Genomic DNA, 24,383 nt, shown 5'->3' on the forward strand with positions numbered 1-24,383 from the left:
GACATATTTACAAATACGTTATACCATGTTTGACTTCAGAGTATCTGTTTTTCAGGTCTTTATGATATACTCTAACAGAGTTTTAAATTTTCCTCCTTGTAAATCTTGGCCATTATTGGTCAGGTTAAATCCTAGCTACTTGATTGTTTTTATTCTTGCAAATGGTATCTTATACCATCATCTCTTCTAGCTGATTATTTTGTGTCTAGAGAAATTCTGATTTTTATAAAATGATCTTTTATTTGAGAAGTACTAAATTATCTTACTAATACATATATTTTGTCTATTGCCTCTGTAGATTTTTATGTGTAGGTGATCTATAAATACAGATTTATCTCTTCCCTTCCAAACCTATTAACTCACTTATTTTCCTAGCATACTGGCCAGGAACTCCAATAACACAAAATGCTCTAACAGTGTTAACCATGTTTGTCTTATTCCTGATCTTAAATGACATGCATCTGAAGTTTTTCCATTAGAAGTTTGCTTTAGGTTTTGGCACATATCTTTCAGCAAATTAAAGACATCCCCTTTATTATTTTTAAGAGTTTTTTAAATAGATATGTATTAAACTTAATGCTTCTGAAATTGAAATAATCATGAGCCATGACCCAACAACTTTTAAATATACTAATTTTTTTTAAAGAACCCATATTTTGGTTTTGGTAATACTACTCTCTATTTAACAAATTTCCAGCCTTAATTTTAGTATTTGTCTCCTTCTCGTTTACTTTGTGGTTCTTTTTCCAACTTTCTGAATTAAAATGTGGGTCATTAATTACTGTATTAGTTTGCTAGGGCTGACATAACAAGGTAACATAGATCAGGTAGCTTAACCAACAAAAATATATTTTCTCTTACAGTTCTGGAGACTCAGAAGTCCAAGATCAAGGTGACAGGGTTGGTTACTTCTGAGTGTCATGAGGAAAGGATTATTCCAGGCCTTTCTCCTTGGCTTGACATGCCCAACTTCTCCCTGTGTCTTTAAATCATCTTCCTTCTGTCCATGACTGTGTCCAAATTTCCCCTTCTTATAAGGATACCCTTAATAGTACAGTAGGGCCCAAAGTAATGACCTCATTTTAACTTAGTTATCTCTACAAAGACTCTGTCTAAATAGGGTCATGTTCTGAGGTACTTAGTTACAACTTTAATATACGAATGTTTTTGAGGGCTTGGGGACAGAGCCACAATTCAGCCCACAGCACTTACCAAAGTTTCTTGTTTCCTGCTAAATTAATTGTAAGTTATAAATCTCTAAGTATCTCACAAAGGTTGAAATGTAATTTCATTCATATCTAATCACTTTATAATTTCCCTTATGATCTATACTTTCAAGTGTATAAACATATAGGTCATTTTTAGCTGGTATTAATTCCTTTTCTTAAAGAGATTTATCTATTTGAGAAAGAGAGAGTGAGCAGGGGAAGGGGCAAAAGGAGAAGAGAATCTCAAGCAGATTCCCGGCTGAGCACAGAGCCTGACACAAGCTTGATCTTACAACCCTGAGATCATAACCTGAGCTGAAATCAAGAGTCGGATGCTTAACCCACTGAGCCACCCAGGCACCCCAATTTCTAACTGTATTTTATTAAGGTCAGATACTGGGCTACATAATAATAATTTTTGGAAGTTACTGAGACACCCTTCTGGCCTAGAACAACGTAAAATTTTTTTTAAGATTTTTTAAAAGATTTTATTTATTTATTTGAGAGAGAAAGAACACAAGTGGGGCTGAGGGAGAAGCAGGCTCCCTGCTGAGCAGGAAGACTGATGCAGGGCTAGATCCTGGGACCCTGGGATCATGACCCGAGCCAAAAGGAGCTGTTTAACTGACGGAGCCACCCAGGTGCCCCAAAACCAAGGTAAATTCTAAGAATGATCAGTATGTGCTAGAAAACAATGTGTGTTCTCTACACACACAATGTGTGTTCTCTCTCTATATATATATAGAATTCTTTACTTATCTAATCATGTCATTATTTAATTATTATTATTATTATTTAATATTATTTAGTACTTATTTGTTTAATATTATTTAATATTATTATTTAATCATGTCATTAAAATATTTTACATCTTATCCCAGTGGCAACAATGGTAGACTGGGTTTATAGGAAGCAGGTACTAGGACTGGACATGGCAACTGTAGGCTCAGGGTCTCCACAGCTTCAGTAAATCCAGGATCCAGACCCCAAAGGGTAGTGGGCCCTAGCCATCCTTTTATGCCTGGTGGTGCTGCTTACTAAAGCAGATCCCATTTTGCACCCCTGCAGATGAACCGTTCAGCCTCCATATGGGGACATCAGCAAAACGGAGTGTTTGAGCCTTTCCTGGATAGACCAAAGCTGCCTCAGAGAGTACAGTTTGCTAAGAAAACGAGTCTGCCTAAAAAACTCTAATATCTAGAAATACTGGCTGAACTTTCTAAACATTCAAAAGACATCAGCAACAGAATTCCTGTGTTTCTTCCCAGTTGTTTGGGCCACAAGCTCTGACCAGCTCTGCATTCATACCCAATTCTGATGCCAGTGGGGAGATAGGGGACTGCTGAAGACTGCTCCTCTACTGAGTAGTGAGAGATGATTGTATGAGGGACTTCCCTCTGGAGCCTGAATTTTCTGGACCAAGCAAAGCCTGGTCTCAGATGGCCTCATTATGATTCCCATGTAGGCTGCAGACCCTACTCTACCCCCCTACGTGAGCACTATTTCAATGGCTCTCAGCCACCAGGCGATGAAAGTGGAGAGACCCTCCCAAGTGCAGCGAGGTCTGTAACCCCAGCTATCCTCAGTGCTACAGGGGTAAGAAGAAGCTATCACTACAGTTTCCAGCTTCCTTCCAGCACGACACTCACAGCTGGTGCTTACAAGCAGGGTCCAGCAGAGGGAGCCTTCCCTGTGTCGGCCAACTCCGGCGGTCTTTAAAGTTCATGTCAGCAACAAAGTAAAAGGAGGCCATACCACCTGCCTCCTGGACTAGACTGTGGAGAATGCCATCCCCCACTGGCTGGCTATCACTCCTAGAAAACAGACTGGGGTGACAACTGCTTCTTCAAATTCTCGGAGGAATCAATCAGAGATTGTGGTCAGAATCGCAGGTACCGATCAGCACCACAAAAATGTTGTGGCCTACTGCAGCCTGGTTTTTGTTTTTATAAGGCTGGTCGGGTTAAGGTGAGGATGGCGGTGGGAACTCCTTTTCTTCTTTGAGTTCGGTAAGACTGAAGAGCTCAGATGGTGGCTAGTGTGCGGTGGGGCCCGAAAGACAAGACCAGGCCACACCCTGTGTATACTATTTAAGGTTAAACAGAGCTCTCTTACCAGGAAAAAAAAACCCAGCCTTGGCTACATGCGGCCTCTTCTGTGGACTGATCCTTACTGCTGATGGAACAGTGAGCCCTTTCAATTTCCTAATAAGGACTTTTGCGTAGACTAGTGCCTGCTGCTCCAAATCCTGCTACAACCAACCTCCAAACTCTCCCTCCAGGAACATCTCCACTGAGCAAAACTGTGTTGAGAACCTGAAGGGTCTGACTTCAGGTTTTCCAAAGGGATGGAAAATGAAATTCCCAACAATGATATAAATCCCTACATATATCCAGTACCTCCTACCAAGTGGTTATTTTCTAGACTTTGAGGAAGAGGAGAGATGATAGACTGTTAAGTGAAGAAAGCCACTTTGTCCAGGGGTCCCTTAATCTGTTGAACCTTCCACTGTGGCACACCCTTTCTGTTCTTCGCTGTGGCATGACTTTTTTTTAAAAAGAAGTTTTATTTGCGGTGGACCTCATCATGTGAATGAACAATTCCAACACTGACTAGAACTGCTATGCTAGCTGCAGAACATAAATCCCAATAGAATAGCTTAAACAAAAGCAAGTGTGTCCCTACTGGATACCAATTTGACTGCCTCTAATCCCTTCGTGAAACTAGTTTAGGAGAAGCTAGTTGTTTCTATTTTTAAAAATCACTGCATTACTCTACCAATCATTTTAACGCAGAATGGAATAAATATGCCATTAAAAAGTCCTACCTTCAAAAAATAAAAACTTCTTAAGTCTTGATTTTTTTTTTTTAACTCCTTGACTAGCCAGTTTCTGAGAAGGGATAGTTAAAAGCTCTATTTTAAACTGTTCTGAATTTTTGTATTCCCCTATGAAAATGTTATCAGTTGTTACTATATATATTTTAGAGCTCATTTGTTAGATAAACATGGATTATTATAGCTTTTTACAAATTACTTTATAACATTTGTGATTATAACATTCAGAAAGACAAAACAAATGTAGAGTTAAACACAATTTTAAAGTGAACAACATATAAGTAAAATGGAGATCAAGAAATAGAACATTGCAGTAGCCCAGAATCTACCCACATACCTCCACCTTCTCACCAGAGATAACCATTATCCTGACTTTTGTGATAAAATCAAATCACAGGCATTCTTTCCTATGATGCCCTCCTCCAACTCAACAGTCAGGTTTCAGAAACAAGCTTATTCTAGCCTCATCAAATGGGCTGGGTGATGGTCCCTCCTTTCTATCTGGGGAAGTTTACATTCAGACTGACTTCTTCCTTAAATTATTTGCAGAACTTGCAGATTAATTCATCTTAACCTGGAAGACTTTCTAGTGATTTATGAAATAGAGAATAAGTTCAAAAAGAATTTATTATTCAATAAAAAGCAAATGCTTCAAAAACCAAAACAAAAATGTTTCTACCTAGAAGGGTCACCCCCACTCCTGTCAGTGTCTACCTGTGCACCCTCCCCCCTTGTCCCTGTAAAATGTTACTTTATGAAAATACAAGTATGAATTGTACAACTTCTACCTCTTAACAAAAAACAGCTTACTATATATACACTATCCTGCAGCCAATTTTTTTAAAGATTTTATTTATTTGAGAGAGAGTGAGCATGAGCAGGGGGTATGGCAGGCAGAGGGAAAGGGAGAAGCAGACTCCCCACTGAGCTGGGAGCCCAACATGGGGCTTGATCCCAAGACCCTGGGATCATGACCTGACCTGCAGCCTATTTTATCCACTTTACGATATATCCTGGTGACCTCAGATCTTTATTGCAGGTGTACAGTGTTCTACTGTGTGGCTATACCATAGCTTGTTCAACATATTTTGGACACTTATGTTCTATTTGTCTTATTTTTTACTTGAATATCTGATCCATTCATAGTTTGTCCTAATAGATAATATGAATTTTAACTGGATCCACAAATGGACCCTTCCAACTGGCTATCCCGTCGTCTCAAGACCATGTATTAAAATTTCTCTTTTGCACTAATTGGAGAGGCTGCCTTTAGCAGACATTAAACTACTATGTGTATGTGAGCCCATTTCTGGACTTTTTATTCATGTGCTATTTCTTGAGGCTTTATAACACGTTTTAATATATAGTAGGTCTATCACCACTCCATTTTTTAAGCATTTTTCTGTTGATTCTTAATATTTTCCTGTATAAACTTAAGAACCAGCCTAGTAATTACCATATCACTGGAATTATTTAATCTGTTAATTAATTTATAAATAATTAACACTTTCATGATGTGGCAATTGTAAATTTTTCTCTTCCATTAACTTCCAAACTGCAGTTATTTATACATACATAAGTTCACAACTTGTGTATATGTATAATTACTATGGAATTATCTCTTTAATTTTATAGTAGCTTTTAGCACTATCTTTGGGCTTTTAGATATAGTTTTTAGATATATCAGAATATATTTCCAAACTGAAGTTCTAACTCTTCCTTTTTAATTCTTACACCTAATTGATACAGGCTTTTTGGCAAAGAATTATATGTGTGTGTGTCTGGGTCATTCCAATTCATTTTTCTTTGACCCTAATTCTGGGCAATTTATGTGACTTCACCCTCTAGTTTATGCAGTAGTAGAAAGGTAGAAGAAAGAGAGCAAAATTATCAACAAGAAAACTGACTGACACTGACGTTTCTATAAAAATAAGACTGTTGTGACACTTAAAAGATGCTAAGTTCTTGGAATGGGAAAAAAAAGGACCCATATTCAAGAACAACTATTATGAAAATAATGCAGAGATTGTTTGGCAAAAAAGTCAATACAGAAATCAAAAGAGAACATTAAAAAATATTCAAGTAACCCCAAAAAAGGCAGAAAGAGAGCAAGAGGGGACACCTGGGTGGCTCAAATGGTTAAGCATCTGCCTTAGGCTCCAGTCATGATCCCAGGGTCCTGGGATCGAGCCCTACATTGGGCTCTCTGCTTAGCAGGGAGCTTGCTTCCTCCTCTCTCTCTGCCTGCCTCTCTGCCTACTTGTGATCTCTCTCTCTCTCTCTGTCAAATAAATAAAATCTTTTTAAAAAAAAAGGTAACTATATTAATATGAAACAAACTAGACTATCAGACAGACATACTACCTTATAAAAAAGGAAACACTCCATAATGATAAAAAAAAGTTGATGTATCAGAAATACATAAAAACTGAGAAACTGTATGCACTTTTTATGAGTTTCAAAATGCATGAGGAGGAGGAATAGACATACCCACACAATTATATTTGAAGATTCTAATATTCCTTTCTCAAATGAACTAAACAAAACTCACCAAAGTATGGAAGATTTTATTGACAGCATCGACCACCTTGACCTGACATTCATAAAAGCATATAATCAACAAACATAAAATAAAAATTATTTTCAAGTACATATGGAGTGTTCATAATGATAAGCCATATTTTGACCATAAAACAAATTTTAATAAATCTCCAAAGTACTAAAAACTTAAGAGTATGATGTCTAACCATAACAAACATAATTTGGACATCAGTAACAGTAAGATAACCCATTTAGTCCCCAAATTATTAAAAGTAAATGCTATATTTAATGACTAATCAAAGAAGATATCAAAGAGAAAGTTAGATAGGTTTTTTTAAATTTGTTTATTTGATGAACAGAGATCACAAGTAGGCAGAGAGGCAGGCAGAGAGAGGGGGGAAGCAGGCTCCCCGATAAGCAGAGAGCCCGATGTGGGGCTCGATCCCAGGACCCTGAGATCATGACCCAAGCCAAAGGCAGAGGCTTAACCCGCTGAGCCACCCAGGCGCCCCAGATAGTTTTTTGATATGAATGATAATGAAAATATAACATCAAAATCTGTGGGATACACCTAACCCTGCTCAGAGAGAAATTTATAGTTTTAACGGTTAAATTGGAATGGAAAAGAATGAAAGATCTAAGTTTAAGTTTTTGAGAGGCTAGAAAAAAGATGAGCAAATCAAATCCAAAGAAAGCATTATAAAAGAAACAAAGAAAAAAAAATTATGTTAAAAAGTGACAAAAATAGGGGCACCTTGGGGGGGCTCAGCCAGTTAAGCATCTGACTCTTGGTTTCTGGCTCAAGTCATGATCTCAGGGTTGTGAGATCGAGCCCTCATTGGTCTCCATACTCAGCCCAGAGTCTGCTTGAGATTCTCTCCTTTCTCTCTCCCTCTCCACCCTCCTCTGTCCCTCTCCCTGCTCACGTGCACTCTCTCTAAAATAAATCTTTTTTTTATAAGTGACGAAAATACAGACAATCCATAAACCTAAAGTAGATTTGTTCAAAATTAGTAACACTGAACAACCTCTAACATGACTAACAAAGAATGAGAGGAAAAAAATCTAAGCATCAGCAATGAAAGACAGAATATTACCTCATATTCCACAGATGTCAAAAAAATAATAAAGAGATATTATGAGCAACTTTACATTTGAAAACATAAATGAAATAAACAAATTTAATGAAAAATAAAATTTACTGGAGCTGACACAATATAAAATAGAAAATTTGAATAGTTCTATAACCACCAAGAAACTAAATTAGTACAATTATATGCCCACAAAAAAAACCAAGTCCAGAAGGTTTTACTGGTAAATTCTATCCAACACTTAAGGGGAAAAAATACCAAATATACACAAAATATTAAAAAAAAAAAAGCAAAAAAGGCAAACCCTCCGCCAGTTCATTTTGTAAGTCCAGCATAAAACTAATGTCAAAAATTGACATCAACATTATAAAAAATAAATCATAGGTAAACATTCTCCAATAATTATAGATATTAAAATAGATAAGAAAACACAAAGGAACTACTGAATAGAGCAATATCTCAAAAGGACAGTTAAGTCATGACCAACTGGAATTTATCCCAGAGATTAGCTTAATATTTGAAAAATCAATCATTTACCAAAAGCAGAATCCATGAAAGAAATAACTGATAAATTCGACTTCACCAAAATTAAAAACTTCTGCTCTATGACAGATGCTGTCACAAGAATGAGAAGACAAACCTGAGAGGAAGTATTTGCAAAAGATGCATCTGATAAAGACAACTATCTAAAACAAACAAACTCTTAAAAATCAACATTAAGAAAACAAACCACCCCATTAAAAAAATGGGCGAAAGATCCTAACAGACATCTCACCCAAGAAGATACACAGATGGCAAAAAGCATATGAAAATATGCTCAACATCACCTAGGGAACTGCAGGTTAAAACAACCATGAGCTACAACTACACACCTATTAAAATGGCCAAAATTTAAAACACTGAAAACGCCAAAGGCTGATAAGGATGTGGAACAACAGGAACTCTCATTCATTGCTAGTCAAATGCAAAATGGTACCAGCCACATCGTAAGACATTTTGGTAGTTTCTTACAAAACTTTAACAGGACTCTTACCATTCCATCCAGCAATCATGCTCCTTGGTATTTTCCCAAAGGAAGTGAAAATTTATGTCCACCCAACAATCTCCTCATTCATTTGGCAATTCATAATTGCCAAAAGTTGGAAGCAACCAAGATATCTTTCAGTAGGTAAATGGATAAATAAAACCAGAGGCATGTTTAGACAATGGTGTATTATCCAACACTAAAAAAAAATGAGCTATCAAAAGTCATGAAAAGACCTAAGAGAAATGTAAATGAACATTACTACATGGAAGAAGCCAATATGAAAGGCTACCTTCCTATATGTTCCAACTACAGGACATTCTGGAAAAGGCAAAACTGTGGAGACAGTAAAAAGATGAGGGACAGCCAGAAGACAAAGGAAGGGTGGAATGATAAACAGAGCACAGAGGATTTTTAAGTCAGTGAAACAATTCTGTGTGATATTATAAGGATGGATATGTACCATTATACATTGGTTCAAACCCATACAATGTGAACCACCAAGAGTGACCCCCAGTGTAAACTGCGGACTTCAGCTGATAACGCTGTGTCTGTGCAGACTCACAGACTATAGCACATGCATCACTAGAATGCAGAATGTCAATAGTGGAAGAGGCTGAGCACAAGTCGGGCTCGGAGGGATATGGGAACTCCCTGTACTTTCCACTCAATTTTGCTATACATTTTGCTATAAAAATGCTCTAAAAAATAAATTCTATTTTTAAAAAGTCTAAGTGACTCACCATATTACCAGAATAAAAGGGCAAATCTATATGATTATTTCAGTAAATGCCCAAAAGCATATGACAAAATTCAGCATCCATTAGTGATGAAAATTTTTTTTAATTCTCAGCAAACCAGTAATAGAAGACAGTATCTTCAAAAGGATAAAAGGCACCTACACAAACACTGAAACACTGAGTCCTGTCTCCCAATGCTCAGGAATAAGGTAAGGATGCCTATCCCCCTGACATCTATTCAATATTGTACTACACGTCCAAACTAGTAGAGTAAGATAAAGAAATAGAAGGTATAAAGCCTGTAAAGTAAAAAGGAAATTGTCCCTATTCTCAGATGATATGATCGTTTACAAAGAAAATCTAAGAAAGCAACAACTAAAATAATAAACTATTTAAAAATAAGTGAATTTAGGAAATAATATTAGATACAAAAATCAGTGATGTATCTACATAGTAGTAGCATGCTATCTGAACATAAAAAATTTTAGTGTCATCTACCATAGCACCAAAAAACATAATATATTTAGGAATACATTCAATTAAAAGAATGAATAAAATTTATACACTAAAATTATAAAACATTCTTGAGAAAAATTAAAATACACTTTAAAAAACAAAGAGAGGGGCACTTTGGTGGCTCAGTCATTGAGCATTTGACTCCTGATTTTGGCTCAGATCATGATCTCAGGGTCATGAGATCAAGCCCCACATTAGGCTCTGCACTGAGTGTGGAACCTGTTTAAGATTCTCTCTCTCCCAGGGCACCTGGATGGCTTCATCTTTAAGCATCTGCCTTTGGCTCAGGTCATGATCCCAGAGTCCTGGGATCAGGCCCGCACTGAGCTCCCTACTCAGCAGGGGAGTCTGCTATTCCCTCTCCCACTCCCTCTACCTGTCTTCCCTCTCTCACTGTGTCTCTCTCTGTCAAATCAGTAAATAAATAATATTAAAAGAAAAAAAAAATTCTCCCTCTGCGCCTCTGCACACCCACCCCTACTCAGCTCACACATGCTCTCCCTGTTTCTCTTTTAAAAAAAAAAAAAAAAAAAGGAGAGAGAAATAACATTGTTTATGGACTAATTAGTAGACCCAACATTGTTAATGTGTCAGTCCTACCAAAACTGATCTATAATTGATGCAAATTCATTTTCAAAACCAGTAGGCTTTTATGGAAGCTGACATGGATTTTAAAATTTATACAATAATCCAACAGTTCTAGAAGAGTTAAAACGATTTTGAAAAAGAACCTGGTAGAAGCACTTACACTCAGACTTCACTACATGCTCTCAACTTTACAGTATAAAACAAAAGAATAAAGAATCAAGATAGTGTGGAACTGGCATAGGGAAAGACAAAGAGACCAATGAAATAGAATAGAAAGAGCAGAAAAAGGTCCAGGCTTATACGGTCGACTGATTTTTTGTTTTGTTTTTACAAAGGTACAGAAGTAATTCAATAAACAGAAAACAGCCTTTTCAACAAATGGTGTTAAAACAACTGGAAATCCATTGGGAAATAAATGAACCTCAATGCCTATCTGACATCATACATGAATTAATTTGAAATGGAATTGGGAAATGCGGGAAATGGATCACCAATCCAAACAAAAAAGGTAAAACTATAAAGCTTTAATGGGAAAAGCATAAATACCTTTGTGACCTGGCTATGAACAAGAATTTCTTAGAACAAAAAAAAAGATAACAACAATAAGAGAAAAAATTTTCAATTATATCATCAAAATTTAAAACTTCTGCTCATAAGGAAACATTTCTTAAGAAAATTAATATGCAAGCCACACAGCCTGTGAGAAATATTGACAAAACATGTATCTGACAAAGGACTCTTATAAATATAAAACATAATGAATTCCTACAATAATGAAAATACAAATACCTCAATTTTTTAAAATGAACAAAGTATCTGAACATATACTTCACAAAGAAGATAGAAGAATGGTGAATAAGCCACAAAAACACATTATTATGTTGATACACAACACAAATCCAAATAACAATGCAATTTAAGACCATGAGATACTATTACACTGTAACTCACTAGACTAACAAATAGAATGTATTGGTGAGACCCATGAACACGGTAGGAATATAAATTGGTACAACCCGATTAGAAAAAAATTGCCAGTTTCTTTTAAATTAAACATGCACCTACCATTAGCAGAGCAGTTCCAGTAATATAACCCAAGGAAAATATAAATGTATTTCCATACATACTTGTACAATAATATGCATATCAATTTTATTCCTAATACCCAAAAACTAAAAACAGCCCAAATGCTCATCAAATGGATAAAATCAATTTATCCATAAGAATGGATAAATTGTAGTATATTAATAAATTAGTATGCTAATCAGCAACAAAAAAGGGAATATTCATACATTCAATCACAACAATGGATCTCACAGATGTATTCTGGGCAAAAGAAATTGTACCCTGAAAAGTACATATGGTAGGATTCCATTTACATGAAATTTTCAAAAACCCAAAACTAAGCCACAGTTATAATTTAGAACAGTGGTTGCCACTTCTTAGGGAGATGGGAAAGTTCTATATCTTCAATAAGGGTGAATCTATTTGTCAAAACTCACATCATACATATACACAATAAGTGTATTTCAACATACATAAAATTTACCTCAAAAGAGAGAGACAAAAAAAAAAAAAAAGAAGAAAAGAAATCACACTCCCAGATGGCATAACTAGTTTCCAAGAAATAATAATCTTATACAAACTTTCAAAAACTGAGAAACCAAGAACACTCCCCAAACTGTCCTAGGACCTAAGCATATCATTCCAGAATATAAAAAAATTAATAGAATAGTTAAATTAAAAGCCAATCTTTCTCATACATGTAAACAAAAAACTGCTAAACAAAATCTAAGCAAATTAAACCAAACTATATATATTAAAATGATACATGGAACAACTGGATTTATATACTAATGTAGTATTGGTACATTCAAAAACTAACCAATATAATCCCCACAGTAACCAAATATAGAAGTCAAATCGTATCAACAAAACACATATAGAAAAACTTTTGATAAAGGTTAACTTCTATGCATGGCAAAAACTCTCAACAGACTAGGACTAGAAGGAAAACTACCTTAGCCTAAAAAAGAGTAACAATACAAACAAAAAATCTGCAGCAAACTTCAAATGCAATAGTAAAATACTGAATACTTCACCCTAAAAATCACAAACCAGACAAAAATCCTATTTTCACCACTTGAATTCAACATTTCATGGAAGATTCTCTCCATTGCAGTAAAATAAGAAAAACAAATAAAAGGCATAAAGTTCAGAAAGGGAAAAAAAAAGCTGTCATTATTTGGAAATACAATTATGAAAAATCTGAAAACTTACATATAATCTAGAATAAGTGAATATATCAAGATCCTTAAATACAGTATGAATATACAAAAATCAACTGCATTTCTATTCTAGTACAAAGTTAGAAAACAATTCTATTAAAGCTCATCCGAAAACATCACTCATAAATGTATAAAACCTACAAAGAATAAAATGAGCCTTGACCTATACCTCAAGAAACACAAAATTATAAATCTGATGGAAAACAGTCTAAAATATAAAATGTTTTTTTAAGATTATAGAATATAGCACGGGAAAATATCTTCATGACCTTGGGAGTTTAAAAAAAAACCTCTTTAAAGGAACACAAAAGGACTAATAATAAAGAAAAGTTTAATTAACTGGAGTTTACTAAATCTAAGAACTTCTCTTCAATTAAAGATCCATATGGAGAGGGAAAAGCCAAGCCACAGAAAGGAAGAGATATTTTATTTAATACACACACAGACACATACATTATCGCCAACAAAGCACCTATACCCAGAATATACCAGTAAGTCAGACAACCCACTCTCAATCCCCCACCCACTCCCAAGCTAACATCAGAATATGCACTTCACACACACACAAAAAAAATCTAAGTTATGTACAGTGACATGAAAATGGGTGTAAGTTAAAGACTTAAGAGAAAATATAAAATGAAATTGTAATCCAATATTACTACTCACCCTCCAAAAAAATGGCTAAAATTTTAAAAACAAATAAGTAACCAAGTGTTGGTGAGATTGTGAGCAACTGGAACCTTCTCTGTTGGTGAGTTTTTTGGTAAAAATTAGCAAACTGGTTGACCACTTGGGAAATTTTCTGGCATTATCTACCAAAGCTGAACAGGCCTATCCAATGACCCAGCAATTCCACTCCTCTAAGTTTATCTGAATCACAAATGAGTGTCTCTGTCTCCCAAAAGACATATACAAGAATGTTCATAGCAACATTAACATGGCCAAAAACTATAAACAACTTGAATACCCACCAACATTAGTATGAATAAATAACTTGTGGTATATTTATACAAAGGAATACTGTGAACTACTACAAAGATGAATCACACAGGCATAATGTTGAGCAAAAAGCCAGAAACAAGAGTATGTATTATATAATTCCATTAATAAATAATTCAAAAACAGGCAAAATAAATCAACAGTGATAAAGTCAGCATAAATAATTAATATGGAGGTGCTTACTCACAGAGAGGTGGCAGTGGGTACCTATTGTACGTAATGGTTACACAAGTACATGCAAATGTAAAAATCCATTGAGTGAGGTGTGCACAGAACTCAATTTCTTAAAAATTTTAAGACCTCAAAATAAATGTATTTTCAGACGAATAAAAGCAGACAATTTATCATCAGACAGGATGAAATAATAAAAGGAATTTTTAAGTCAAAATGAAAATGTTATCAAAGGGAAGTCTGTGACTATAAAGAGCAAGAGAAAAATGTGAACATATGAGCACATCTAAAGGAACAGAGCCAGTAGTTTTGGAGGTTTTAAATATATGTACTACTGAAGACATAACAGCAATGACCCAAAAAAGGTTTAAGTCAGATAAATCAGAATTAGCAAAATACAAATTTGGCAAGACTACATATGGCAATCTCTAGAGAAACCAAATGAAAAGTTAAACTAAGAAATTAATAAATGAGGGAGAGAATAATTTAAAATACTCCATTACCAGGAATTAAACACATAATACAGAATGGGCAAGATAAATAGAAAACAAATAGTAATAAATAATTCCATTACATACAGTCAAATGACTATATACTTCAATTAAAAGATGAGATTATTAGACTGGATTAAAAAACAAAAACTGGGGGACCTGGCTGGCTCAGTCAGTAGGGAATGTGATTCTTAATAAGTAAATAAAATCTTTAAAAAAAACAAAAGCAAAAACAAAAACAAAGGGGCGCCTGGGTGGCTCAGTGGGTTAAGCCTCTGCCTTTGGCTCAGGTCATAATCTCAGGGTCCTAGGATCAAGCCCCCCCCCCCCCCGCATGGGGCTCTCTGCTAAGCAGGGAGCCTGCTTCCCCCTCTCTCTCTGCCTGCCTCCCTGCCTACTTGTGATCTGTCAAAAAAAATAAATAAAATCTTAAAAAACAAAGTAGAGAATGTGATTCTTGATCTTGGGGGTCATGAGTTCAAACCCTAAGCTGGAGGTAGAGTTCCCTTAAACAAACAAACAAACAAACAAAACTTATATTCTACTGAACAGTAAACATACCATTAGATTATAGAAAGCTAAAACTCTAAGGATGGAATAAGATATTTAATGAAAATACTAATAAAAAGACCTGGAATCATTCTAATCACATCAAATTAAGGAAAATTTCAAAAAGCATTATTTAGAGACAACAAGGATCATTCTATTATGATTAAAAGAGTTAATCACCCGGAAGATACAATAACTTGATATTTGTTATCAATGAAAAATAAAAGAAATAAAGACTAAACAAATCCTCTTTCAGGAAACGACAAATCAAGCAGAGAAAATAAAGTAAGGATGTGGAAGATTTGAACAACGTTAATGATTTTAACCTAATATTTATATAACAATGCACGGCAAATTTCAAAGGACTGAAATCACACACAGAGACTGTTACAGAATTACACTGCAACTCAGTAACAGAAATGCACTTAGAAAACCCTCCAAGTATTTAGAAATTGAACAACAAACTTATAAGTTAATAGATAAAAAGAAAGAAGAAAGAAAACACAATGGAAATTTGAAATCACATTAGAAATCACACTGTATTTTGAGCAAAATAACAAAAAAAAATGACATATCAAAACTTATCAGATGTAGATAAAGCTGCCTAGAGGAAATCATATAGCCTTAAACACACATTTGAAAAGAAGGGCTAGACATCAATGCTCTAATTATCTATCTCTAAAAGTTATAAAAAGAATAGCAACTTAAAACAAAAGAGAGTACAGGCCACTTCTCCCTCTGCCCTTACCCTGCTCATGCTCCCGTGAAAGGAAAAAAAGGAAAAGAAAAAAGGGGCGCCTGAGTGGCTCAGTTGGTTAAGCATCTGTCTTCTACTCTCTCTCTAATAAATGAACAAAATCTTAAGAAAAAAAAAAAAAACAAAGAGAATAAAAGGAAGAAAATATTAAAAGCAGCAATTACTGAAACAAACAAATATACAATAGAAAAATTCAAAAGGCAAAGGTTAATTCATTGAAAAAATAAAACTGATAAAGCTCTAGCATGAAAAATGAAAAAATGAGAGGTAAAAATAATAAGTATAGTAGTAACTGTGAAAAATTAGATGACATGGGTGAACTTAGCAAAACTAACACATAGATAGAAAATCCAATCTGATTTCCACTAAAGAAATTAAAACTGTCTTATTGGCAACCTCCAGGCCCAATGGTTTCACAAGTGGAATCTTCTACACATTTAAGGAAGAAATAATAACAATCTTCCCAAACTCTTCCAGAGAACAGTAAAAGAGGCCAGCATAACCAAAATACCAAAATCTGATTGGTATTTTATTTTATTTTTTTAAGATTTTACTTATTTATTTGACAGACAGAGATCACAAGTAGGCAGAGAGGCAGGCAGAGAGAGAGGAGGAAGCAGGCTCCCCGCTGAGCAGAGAGCCTGATGTGGGGCTCGATCCCAGGACTCTGGGATCATGACCTGAGCCGAAGGCAGAGGCTTTAACCCACTGAGCCACCCAGGCACCACTGATTGGTATTTTAAGTAGGAAAATTACAGGCCAGTTTCTCTCTAAGAATCTGAACACAGACACACACACACACACACACACACACACACACACACACACACACAGGAAGCTAAGTGCAATGAGACATGAAGATAATACAAGGTTGGGCTTATCTTAGAAATGCAAGGTTAGTTTAACATTTGAAACTAAACTGTTGTAATTCAACACATTAAACGAGTAAAGGAGAAAAGCCTTAAGTGTCTTAAAAGATGCTGATAAAACATTTTCTTAAAATCCAACACAATTCATAATTGAAAAGAAAAATCAACCAGGTTGCTAGGTATGAAGGCAAACAAAATTCCAGGATATTTCTAATTACTAGCAAAAAACAACTAGAAAATGAAATTTAACAATCCTAATTAAAATAACAAAGAATACCACATTCCTTTATCAACTGGCTGACTCAGTATCATTAAGGTATCAATTATCTACAAATTAATCTCCTATTTCAGTGCAATCCTCATCAAAATTCAAGCAGATGTATGGGTGTGGATTTTTAAGAGTATTTCCGAAACTGAAACATTCAGTGTAAAATTATATGAAAATATCAAGGGCCAAGAACAGAGGAGGAGAGGAAGGAAGCTGGAGGAATTACAATACCAGATATTGAGACTTCTTAATCTAGAGTATGTAAGACTGTGGTACTGGCACAAGGAAACTTCCACTGACATGTGAAGAAAAACATCTTGGAAAAAAATTCCATGTAGAAATATTTCATCCAAACACTAATATATTTTCTGATTGATCATATAATGATAGCAAGGACATCATATTTCAGTTAAATTCTCTCACAAACTGTATAAAATTTTTCCACAACAATTAGCAGAACTTTTATAAAAACTTTATCTCTTACCTCTCCAAAAGCTCCTCGACCTATCACCTTCAGTATCTCAAAGTCTTCTCTATGTAGGCGCATCTGTTTCACTTTAGAAGTAAATGGTTTGGCTGAAACAAAAGAACATCAATTACTTAAATTAGATATATACATAATGGCATTTCTTAAGCAATAAATATTCAAATGATAATTAAGAATGAAGTCAAACTACCTCATAATCCCATCAAACTATATTAAGAAGAAATACATTTAATTTCCATAAGAAAACAATTTCCTTTATTTCTTGCATGTGAATTACATTTTTGGTGATAAACATACTTTTAAACACCTAATAACATAAGAAATAATGCAAAGTAACAGCGATGTACAAAGGAGGCCAATTCATTTTCATGTAGAATTCTAACACTCAATGCTAGACATATTATTTTAACAAATGTCCAAGAAGTAAAAGCAAATTTCACGGAAGAAGGAGGTTCAGCAATTCCAACCACGTAAATTCAGATTTCTTTCACACTCATTCATTTATATACCCTTTTAACACTCCATTAGCAAGAGTCTACACTATATAAAACATGGTGGCACTCACCGGAGTTTGAACAATTACCAGTACAGTATGATACCTTCCTTCTTCAGGAAGTTCTAAGTCTTTCAGGGCAGACAGACAGTAGACACATATACAAAATTTAACAGTGGGATGAAACTTCTAAGAGAGGTAAATATAAAGTGCTTCAAGATAGGTGAGAATGGAACACTAATACTTCACAGACAAAATAACACAGAACTGCACCTTGAGGACTAAGTAGAACTCTGCTACTTTGCCTGGGTTTGCAGTGTAGACATTCCAGGCACAGAGAGCAATATAAGCAAATGCAGAGAGGCAAGAAAATGACCTTGAGGTGATAACAATAAATATTCACTGCTGTTACAGAATTTTGAGAAGAAAGGCAAAGAAAATGGACCCATAAAGTGGAAAATGTAATTGGCCTTGAATACCATACAAGGAATTCAGACACCCTATTAATAATAGCTGATAAACTGACATTTTAAAAAAATCTTAAAATCAGTGTATGTTCTGCTGCCTCTAAGAGAAATGTCAACCTGTCTTCCTTTTCTCCCTTCATGTCCCTCTTCAGTCTCACAAAAAAAAAAGGAGTAATATGATTAAAGGGTCATGATACATACATACAGGTCTCTTCCCCTTCCTTCCATGGGGCAAGAGTAATATTTATTTGAGCATTAAGAGAGTGAAACAGGCAAGGCAGTCCTTACAACTTGATTTGTTCTGAAGGTATTTAGCCCGACTAAATTATAAAAGAAGGGTATTCCAAACTGCATATCTCAGTCTAGTAGAGACGGCTGTGTTGTTTTAGATAATAAGGAAAGGAAATAGAGATTGGCTATTTGTAATTCACACAACTAAGAAGATGATCAAAGGAATATCAAATTTGAATGACGGTATGGAGGAGCTTGTCCTAGGAAAAAGAAAACACACAAAACAATGGCACCAAATGAAGTGAACACTCCGAAAAAATTACTAAGGCACATTGGTTTTTTAACAAACCAGACTGGACAAATTGGTGAGACTATGGCCACTGTGTACCAGTCAGGGTTCCAAACAGAAATACATCATAACTGGAGGAAAGTTTATTGACAAATAGACTATTTGCAAAGTTGTAGGTGGGACATAAGGGAACCACAAGGAAGATTAGTAATCTATCCATCTAGGAGTAATCTGAGGCTGTGTCCCTCCCTTTCCCAGCTTCTGTATCACCATTTCAGAAATACATGGTTAAGGTGGGTAGGTACAGAATATATAAAATAAAAATAAAGATGTGGAGTCAGCCTGTATGAGTCTAGTGCTGGTCCAGTTGCCAGCTACAGCTAAAAAACACCACACAGCAGCCTACAACATAACATTTAGCAGTTCTTTAAATACAGCTTCTACCTCACTTTACATTCCTCCTACCTCAAGACTTCCAAATAACCTGAACTCAAATAAAGTATATGTTCCATATTTATGTCTCATTACTGACCCTAAATCCAAAAACAGCATTTCATCATAGACAACTACAGTTATCTGTAATCTAGAGTAATTCCACATATACCTTCTTTTAGGTAACATCCTACTTATCTAAAAAGTCAAAAATGGAGCATTTTCAAACCCCTGAAACACTATTCAGAACAGGAAAAGAAACTTTTTTTAAATTTAAATTCTATTAGCCAACATATAGTACATCATTAGTTTTTAATGGGTATTCAATGATTCAAAGAAACTATTTTTTAAAACTAAATGAAATTTTCTCTATAAATGAAATTTATACAATTCAGGTACATAAATGGTTGCTAAAATGATATCTTTTAGCAAAGATACAAAGGATGATAGTATGCCAAAAGAAAAAATCATTTTTCCATACAGTAGCATATGCCCTGAAAGCACTACAAATGAGTACTGTACAATCATGTGTAATTAGGATTTTATGAGTTTTCCAAGTTTTATGGGAGACTTCAGCATTAACAGAAATTTTAAAAACAATCCTATCTATTCTTTATTTTCTGAAACCTGATGGTAAAAATCCCATTTCTTTGGCATTGCAAAAGTATTCTATTTCAGACATTCAAAAATGAGTTAAGCCACAAATTTCTTCTGAAGGCTCATAGTTTTACTAATCATTTACTCAATTCACTCACAAAGTATATTCTAATACCTGTGCTGTATGCCAGCCATTTTATAAGACGCTAGACAGTCCCTGTCCTCAAGTAAACGAATTATGCAATAAGTGTTACTCTTCCATTTAAAATGTTCCATGTGAATACAAATGGCTAATAAACAGAAAATGGCACTCATAAGAAATCAGAGAAATGCAAACAAACATACTAGAAATATTCTATTCCTTACCAATCAAATGCGCACCACCATCAACTCCCCTCAATGCCCTCCCCCGCAAAAAGAAAAAAAAAAAAAGTGAAACCACCAAGTGTTTGTGGGTGTTTGAATTATGAATAACAGGTATTCTCATACACAGCTGATAAGACTTAATTACAATCTCCATGAAGAGGATTTGATTTTCTATTTCATTCTTTCAATTTAGTATATTACTTAAGAAGATTTTAAAAGTTGAAACATCTTTATATACCTTGATATAAATCATACTTGGTTGTAATGAATTTATTTAATACACAGATGACATTGCTTTGCTTTGATTTTAAAATTTTACATCTGTGTTCATAAACAACGCTGGTCTACAATTATCTTTTTTTCTATACTGTCTTCATCTGGTTTGGGACCAATGATCAATCAACCTCATTAAGTATGTTTAAGTAGCTTTCTCTCCTTTTTCAGTGTCTACACAAAATACAGTTTGTTTAAAGATCTCAAGGTGATAAACAAAACTAGAGAACTTTTAGAAGATGAAAGTAGAGGGGCGCCTGCATGGCTCAGTCGTTGAGCATCTGCCTTCAGCAGGGAGCCTGCTTCTCCCTCTGCCTACTGCTCTCTCTGCTTGTGCTTGTGCTCACATTCTCACTCTCTCTGACAAATAAATAAATAAAAATCTTAAAAAAAAACAAAAAAAAACAAAGAGAAGATGAAAGCAGAGACTCTGACTATAAGGTCTGATAAAACATGCTAATGAAAACATCTTTCCAGTGGACTTTTAATAGCTGACTTTCATATTATTGTCATTTTCATATTTTCCATTTCTTTTTGTGGCAACTATGTTATACTTTTCTACAAATTTATATGTTGCACTGAAATTTTCAAATTTACTGGAATAAAGTAAAATAATTTTCTTTTGTTTTAAAACTATACCATATAGATAGATTTGATCCCTTTTTAGATGCTAATACTGTATATTTGGATCTTTTTTCATTGTTTTTCCTTACGAATACGGCTGGAAGTTTGCATATTTTACATTAATTCTTCCAAACACATAATATTTAGATTTGCTGGTCCTCCATAAAATTCTGTGTTTTTTCTTGTTTTAGTAAGTTCTTCCCCAAATTTATGCAAAGTTTCAGAAAAAGTAGAAGCTACGATTAACCCTTCCCCTCCCACCAAATAACTAAGTTAGACATATTAATAATAAGCAAAAGAGATATTGGGGGAAATGCATTAGTAGAATAAGGATTAAAAGGAGCCATACATAGAGCTTAAAAAAAGGGGGGGATAACCAGGACATAATGATTCTAAACATGTACGGACCAAACAACATAACCTCAAAATACGTAAAGCTAAACTGACAGACATAAAAGAAGAAACAAACTCACCTTCACAGATTTTACTATAACTTTCAGTAATTGATAACCCAACAAGACCAAAAAAAAAAAAAAATGAGCACCATGCATGTAATGCTCCACCTATGAGTTGGAGAATATCATTTTAAAACACGCACACAGAACTTCTAGACAACATGCCAAGACATAAAGCTGCCTCCAAAAAATTCCAAAGTACTGAGAACATAAAAACCAAATTATATGAGTATAGTACAATTAGAAATCAATAACAGAAAGGTTACCAGAAAAAACCATAAGCTCTGGTATCCTAAACCAATTTTAAGGAAGAAATTAATAAGAATTAGAAAATACTCAGAACTACACAGTAGTAATAAAGTACTATGTAACAAAAGTAGACTAAACTAGTATATACTGGGGCAGGGGGGAACACTCAATATTTACACTGGTAAAGAACAACTTAAAAATTAAGGTATTAAAGAGACCATGAAATATTAGACCAAAAGAATAAACTCAAAGTAGAAGAAAACAAAGAAGTAAGAAAGCAAAATAAATAAAATTAATTAATTTGAAAATAAGCATAGAATACAAATGCTCAACAAGGCCAAAGGACGGTTTGTTGAAAAAAACTAATAAAAACAGAAAAATCTATACTGGGAATGAGAAATTGAATAAAATTTCAGATGCTGCTGAGACTAAATGGGTGGTAAGAGAATATCATTAAAAGCTTATGCCAATAAATTGGAAAATATAGAAGTAAACAAATTCCTAGAATGAGTAACTGTGTTTTTAAAATTAAAATATGAACTATCTAATAAATAAGCTGAATCACTAGTATAAAAATCTTCCACAAAAAAAGACCAATCCTGAATAGCTTTACCTCCAAATTCAACTAAACACATTAAGAGGTAGTTCCCATTTTAATGAAATTTTCCAAATAATAAACCAAGAGGGAAAGCTAACCCATATCATCAAAAATACAGATGCAAAAGGTCTCATCAAATTATCAACTAATCTAGCAATTTATAAATAAAATAACATGACCAAGTTGGGTTTATCCCAAGAATGCAAAGTTGTTTTAATATTAGAAAACTGATTAATGTGATTTAGCACATAAACAAATTGGAAAAAAAAATTCAATATTTTAAGAAATATTTCTATATACAAACACAGATCAATAAAATTATACAAGCATTCATGCTATTTTTAAAAACTACACTTTTTTTTAGCAATTTTTAAATTTCTTTTCAGTGTTCTAGAATTCATTGTTTATGCACCACACTCAGTGCTCCATGCAATACGTGCCCTCCTAATACCCACCACCAGGCTCACCCCCTCACTCCCCTCCCCTCCAAAACTCTCAGTTTGTTTCTCAGAGTCCACCGTCTCTCATGGTTCATCTCTCCCTCCAATTTCCCCCAACTCACTTCTCCTCTCCATCTCCCCATGTCCTCCATGTTATTCCTTATGCTCCTCAAGTAAGCAAAACCATGATAATTGACTCTCTCTGCTTGACTTATTTCACTCAGCATAATCTCCTCCAGTCCCAACCATGTTGTTACAAAAGTTGGGTATTCACCCTTTCTGATGGAGGCATAACACTCCATAGTATATATGGAACACATCTTCTTTATCCATTCATCTGTTGAAGGGCATCTTGGTTCTTTCCACTAGTTTGGCGACTGTGGCCATTGCTGCAATGAACATTAGAGTACATATGGCCCTTCTTTTCACTATATCTGTATCTTTGGGGTAAATACCCAATAGTGCAATTGCAGGATCATAGGGAAGCTCTATTTTTAATTTCTTAAGGAATCTCCACACTGTTTTCCAAAGTAGTTGCGCCAACTTGCATTCCCACCAACAGTGTAAGAGGGTTATCCTTTCTCCACATCCTCTCCAATGCATGTTGTTTATTGTCTTGTTAATTTTGGCCATTCTAACTGGTGTAAGGTGGTATCGCAATGTGGTTTTGATTTGAATCTCCCTGATGGCTAATGATGATGAACTTGAAATGGGTAAAAGACCAAAACATGAGGCAGGAATCCATCAGAATCCTAGAGGATAACATAGGCAGTAACCTCTTCGACACTGGCCACAGCCAACTTCTTTCAAGATATGTCTCCAAAGGCAAAGGAAACAAAAGCAAAAATGAACTGTTGGGACTTCATCAAGATCAGAAGCTTCTGGGGGCACCTGGGTGGCTCAGTGGGTTAAGGCCTCTGCCTTCTGCTCAGGTCAAGATTCCAGGGTCCTGGGATCGAGACCCGCATCGGGCTCTCTGCTCAGCGGGGGGGCCTGCTTCCTCCTCTCTCTGCCTCCTCTCTGCCTGCCTCTCTGCCTACTGTGATCTCTGTCAAATAAATAAATAAAACCTTAAAAAAAAAAAAAGATCAGAAGCTTCTGCACAGCAAAGGAAACAGTCAACAAAATGAAGAGGCAACCCACAGAATGGGAGAAGATATTCGCAAATGACAGTACAAAGGGCTGATATCCAAGATCTTTAAAGAACTCCTCAAACTCAACACACACAAAACAGATAATCACGTCAAAAAAATGGGCAGAGACATGAAAGAGACTTCTCCAAAGAAGAGATACAAATGGCTAACAGACACATGAAAAAATGTTCATCATCATTAGCCGTCAGGGAGATTCAAATAAAAACTACACTTTAAACAAAAGAGAAACAAAAGAAACTTCCATGGCCTGATAACTGATAGCTACAACAGCAGCAGCAGAATAGCAAACTTA

The 24,383-nt window shown here is 35.0% G+C and overlaps 1 protein-coding gene across 11 annotated transcripts in view; it reads right to left on the minus strand.

The window, feature by feature from the left end:
* The window catches only part of CDC42BPA (CDC42 binding protein kinase alpha), a 324,273-nt gene that overhangs the window by 238,571 nt on the left and 61,319 nt on the right, over window positions 1-24,383 (minus strand). For all 11 annotated transcript variants that reach the window (XM_080824347.1, XM_080824346.1, XM_080824345.1 and 8 more), the window contains exon 2: window positions 17,421-17,512. In XM_080824347.1, the coding sequence (XP_080680473.1) occupies window positions 17,421-17,512 (92 nt within the window). The remainder of the gene's footprint in view (window positions 1-17,420; window positions 17,513-24,383) is intronic.

The sequence above is a fragment of the Martes martes genome, assembly GCF_963455335.1.
Source record: "Martes martes genome assembly, chromosome: 15".
NCBI lineage: Eukaryota > Metazoa > Chordata > Mammalia > Carnivora > Mustelidae > Martes > Martes martes.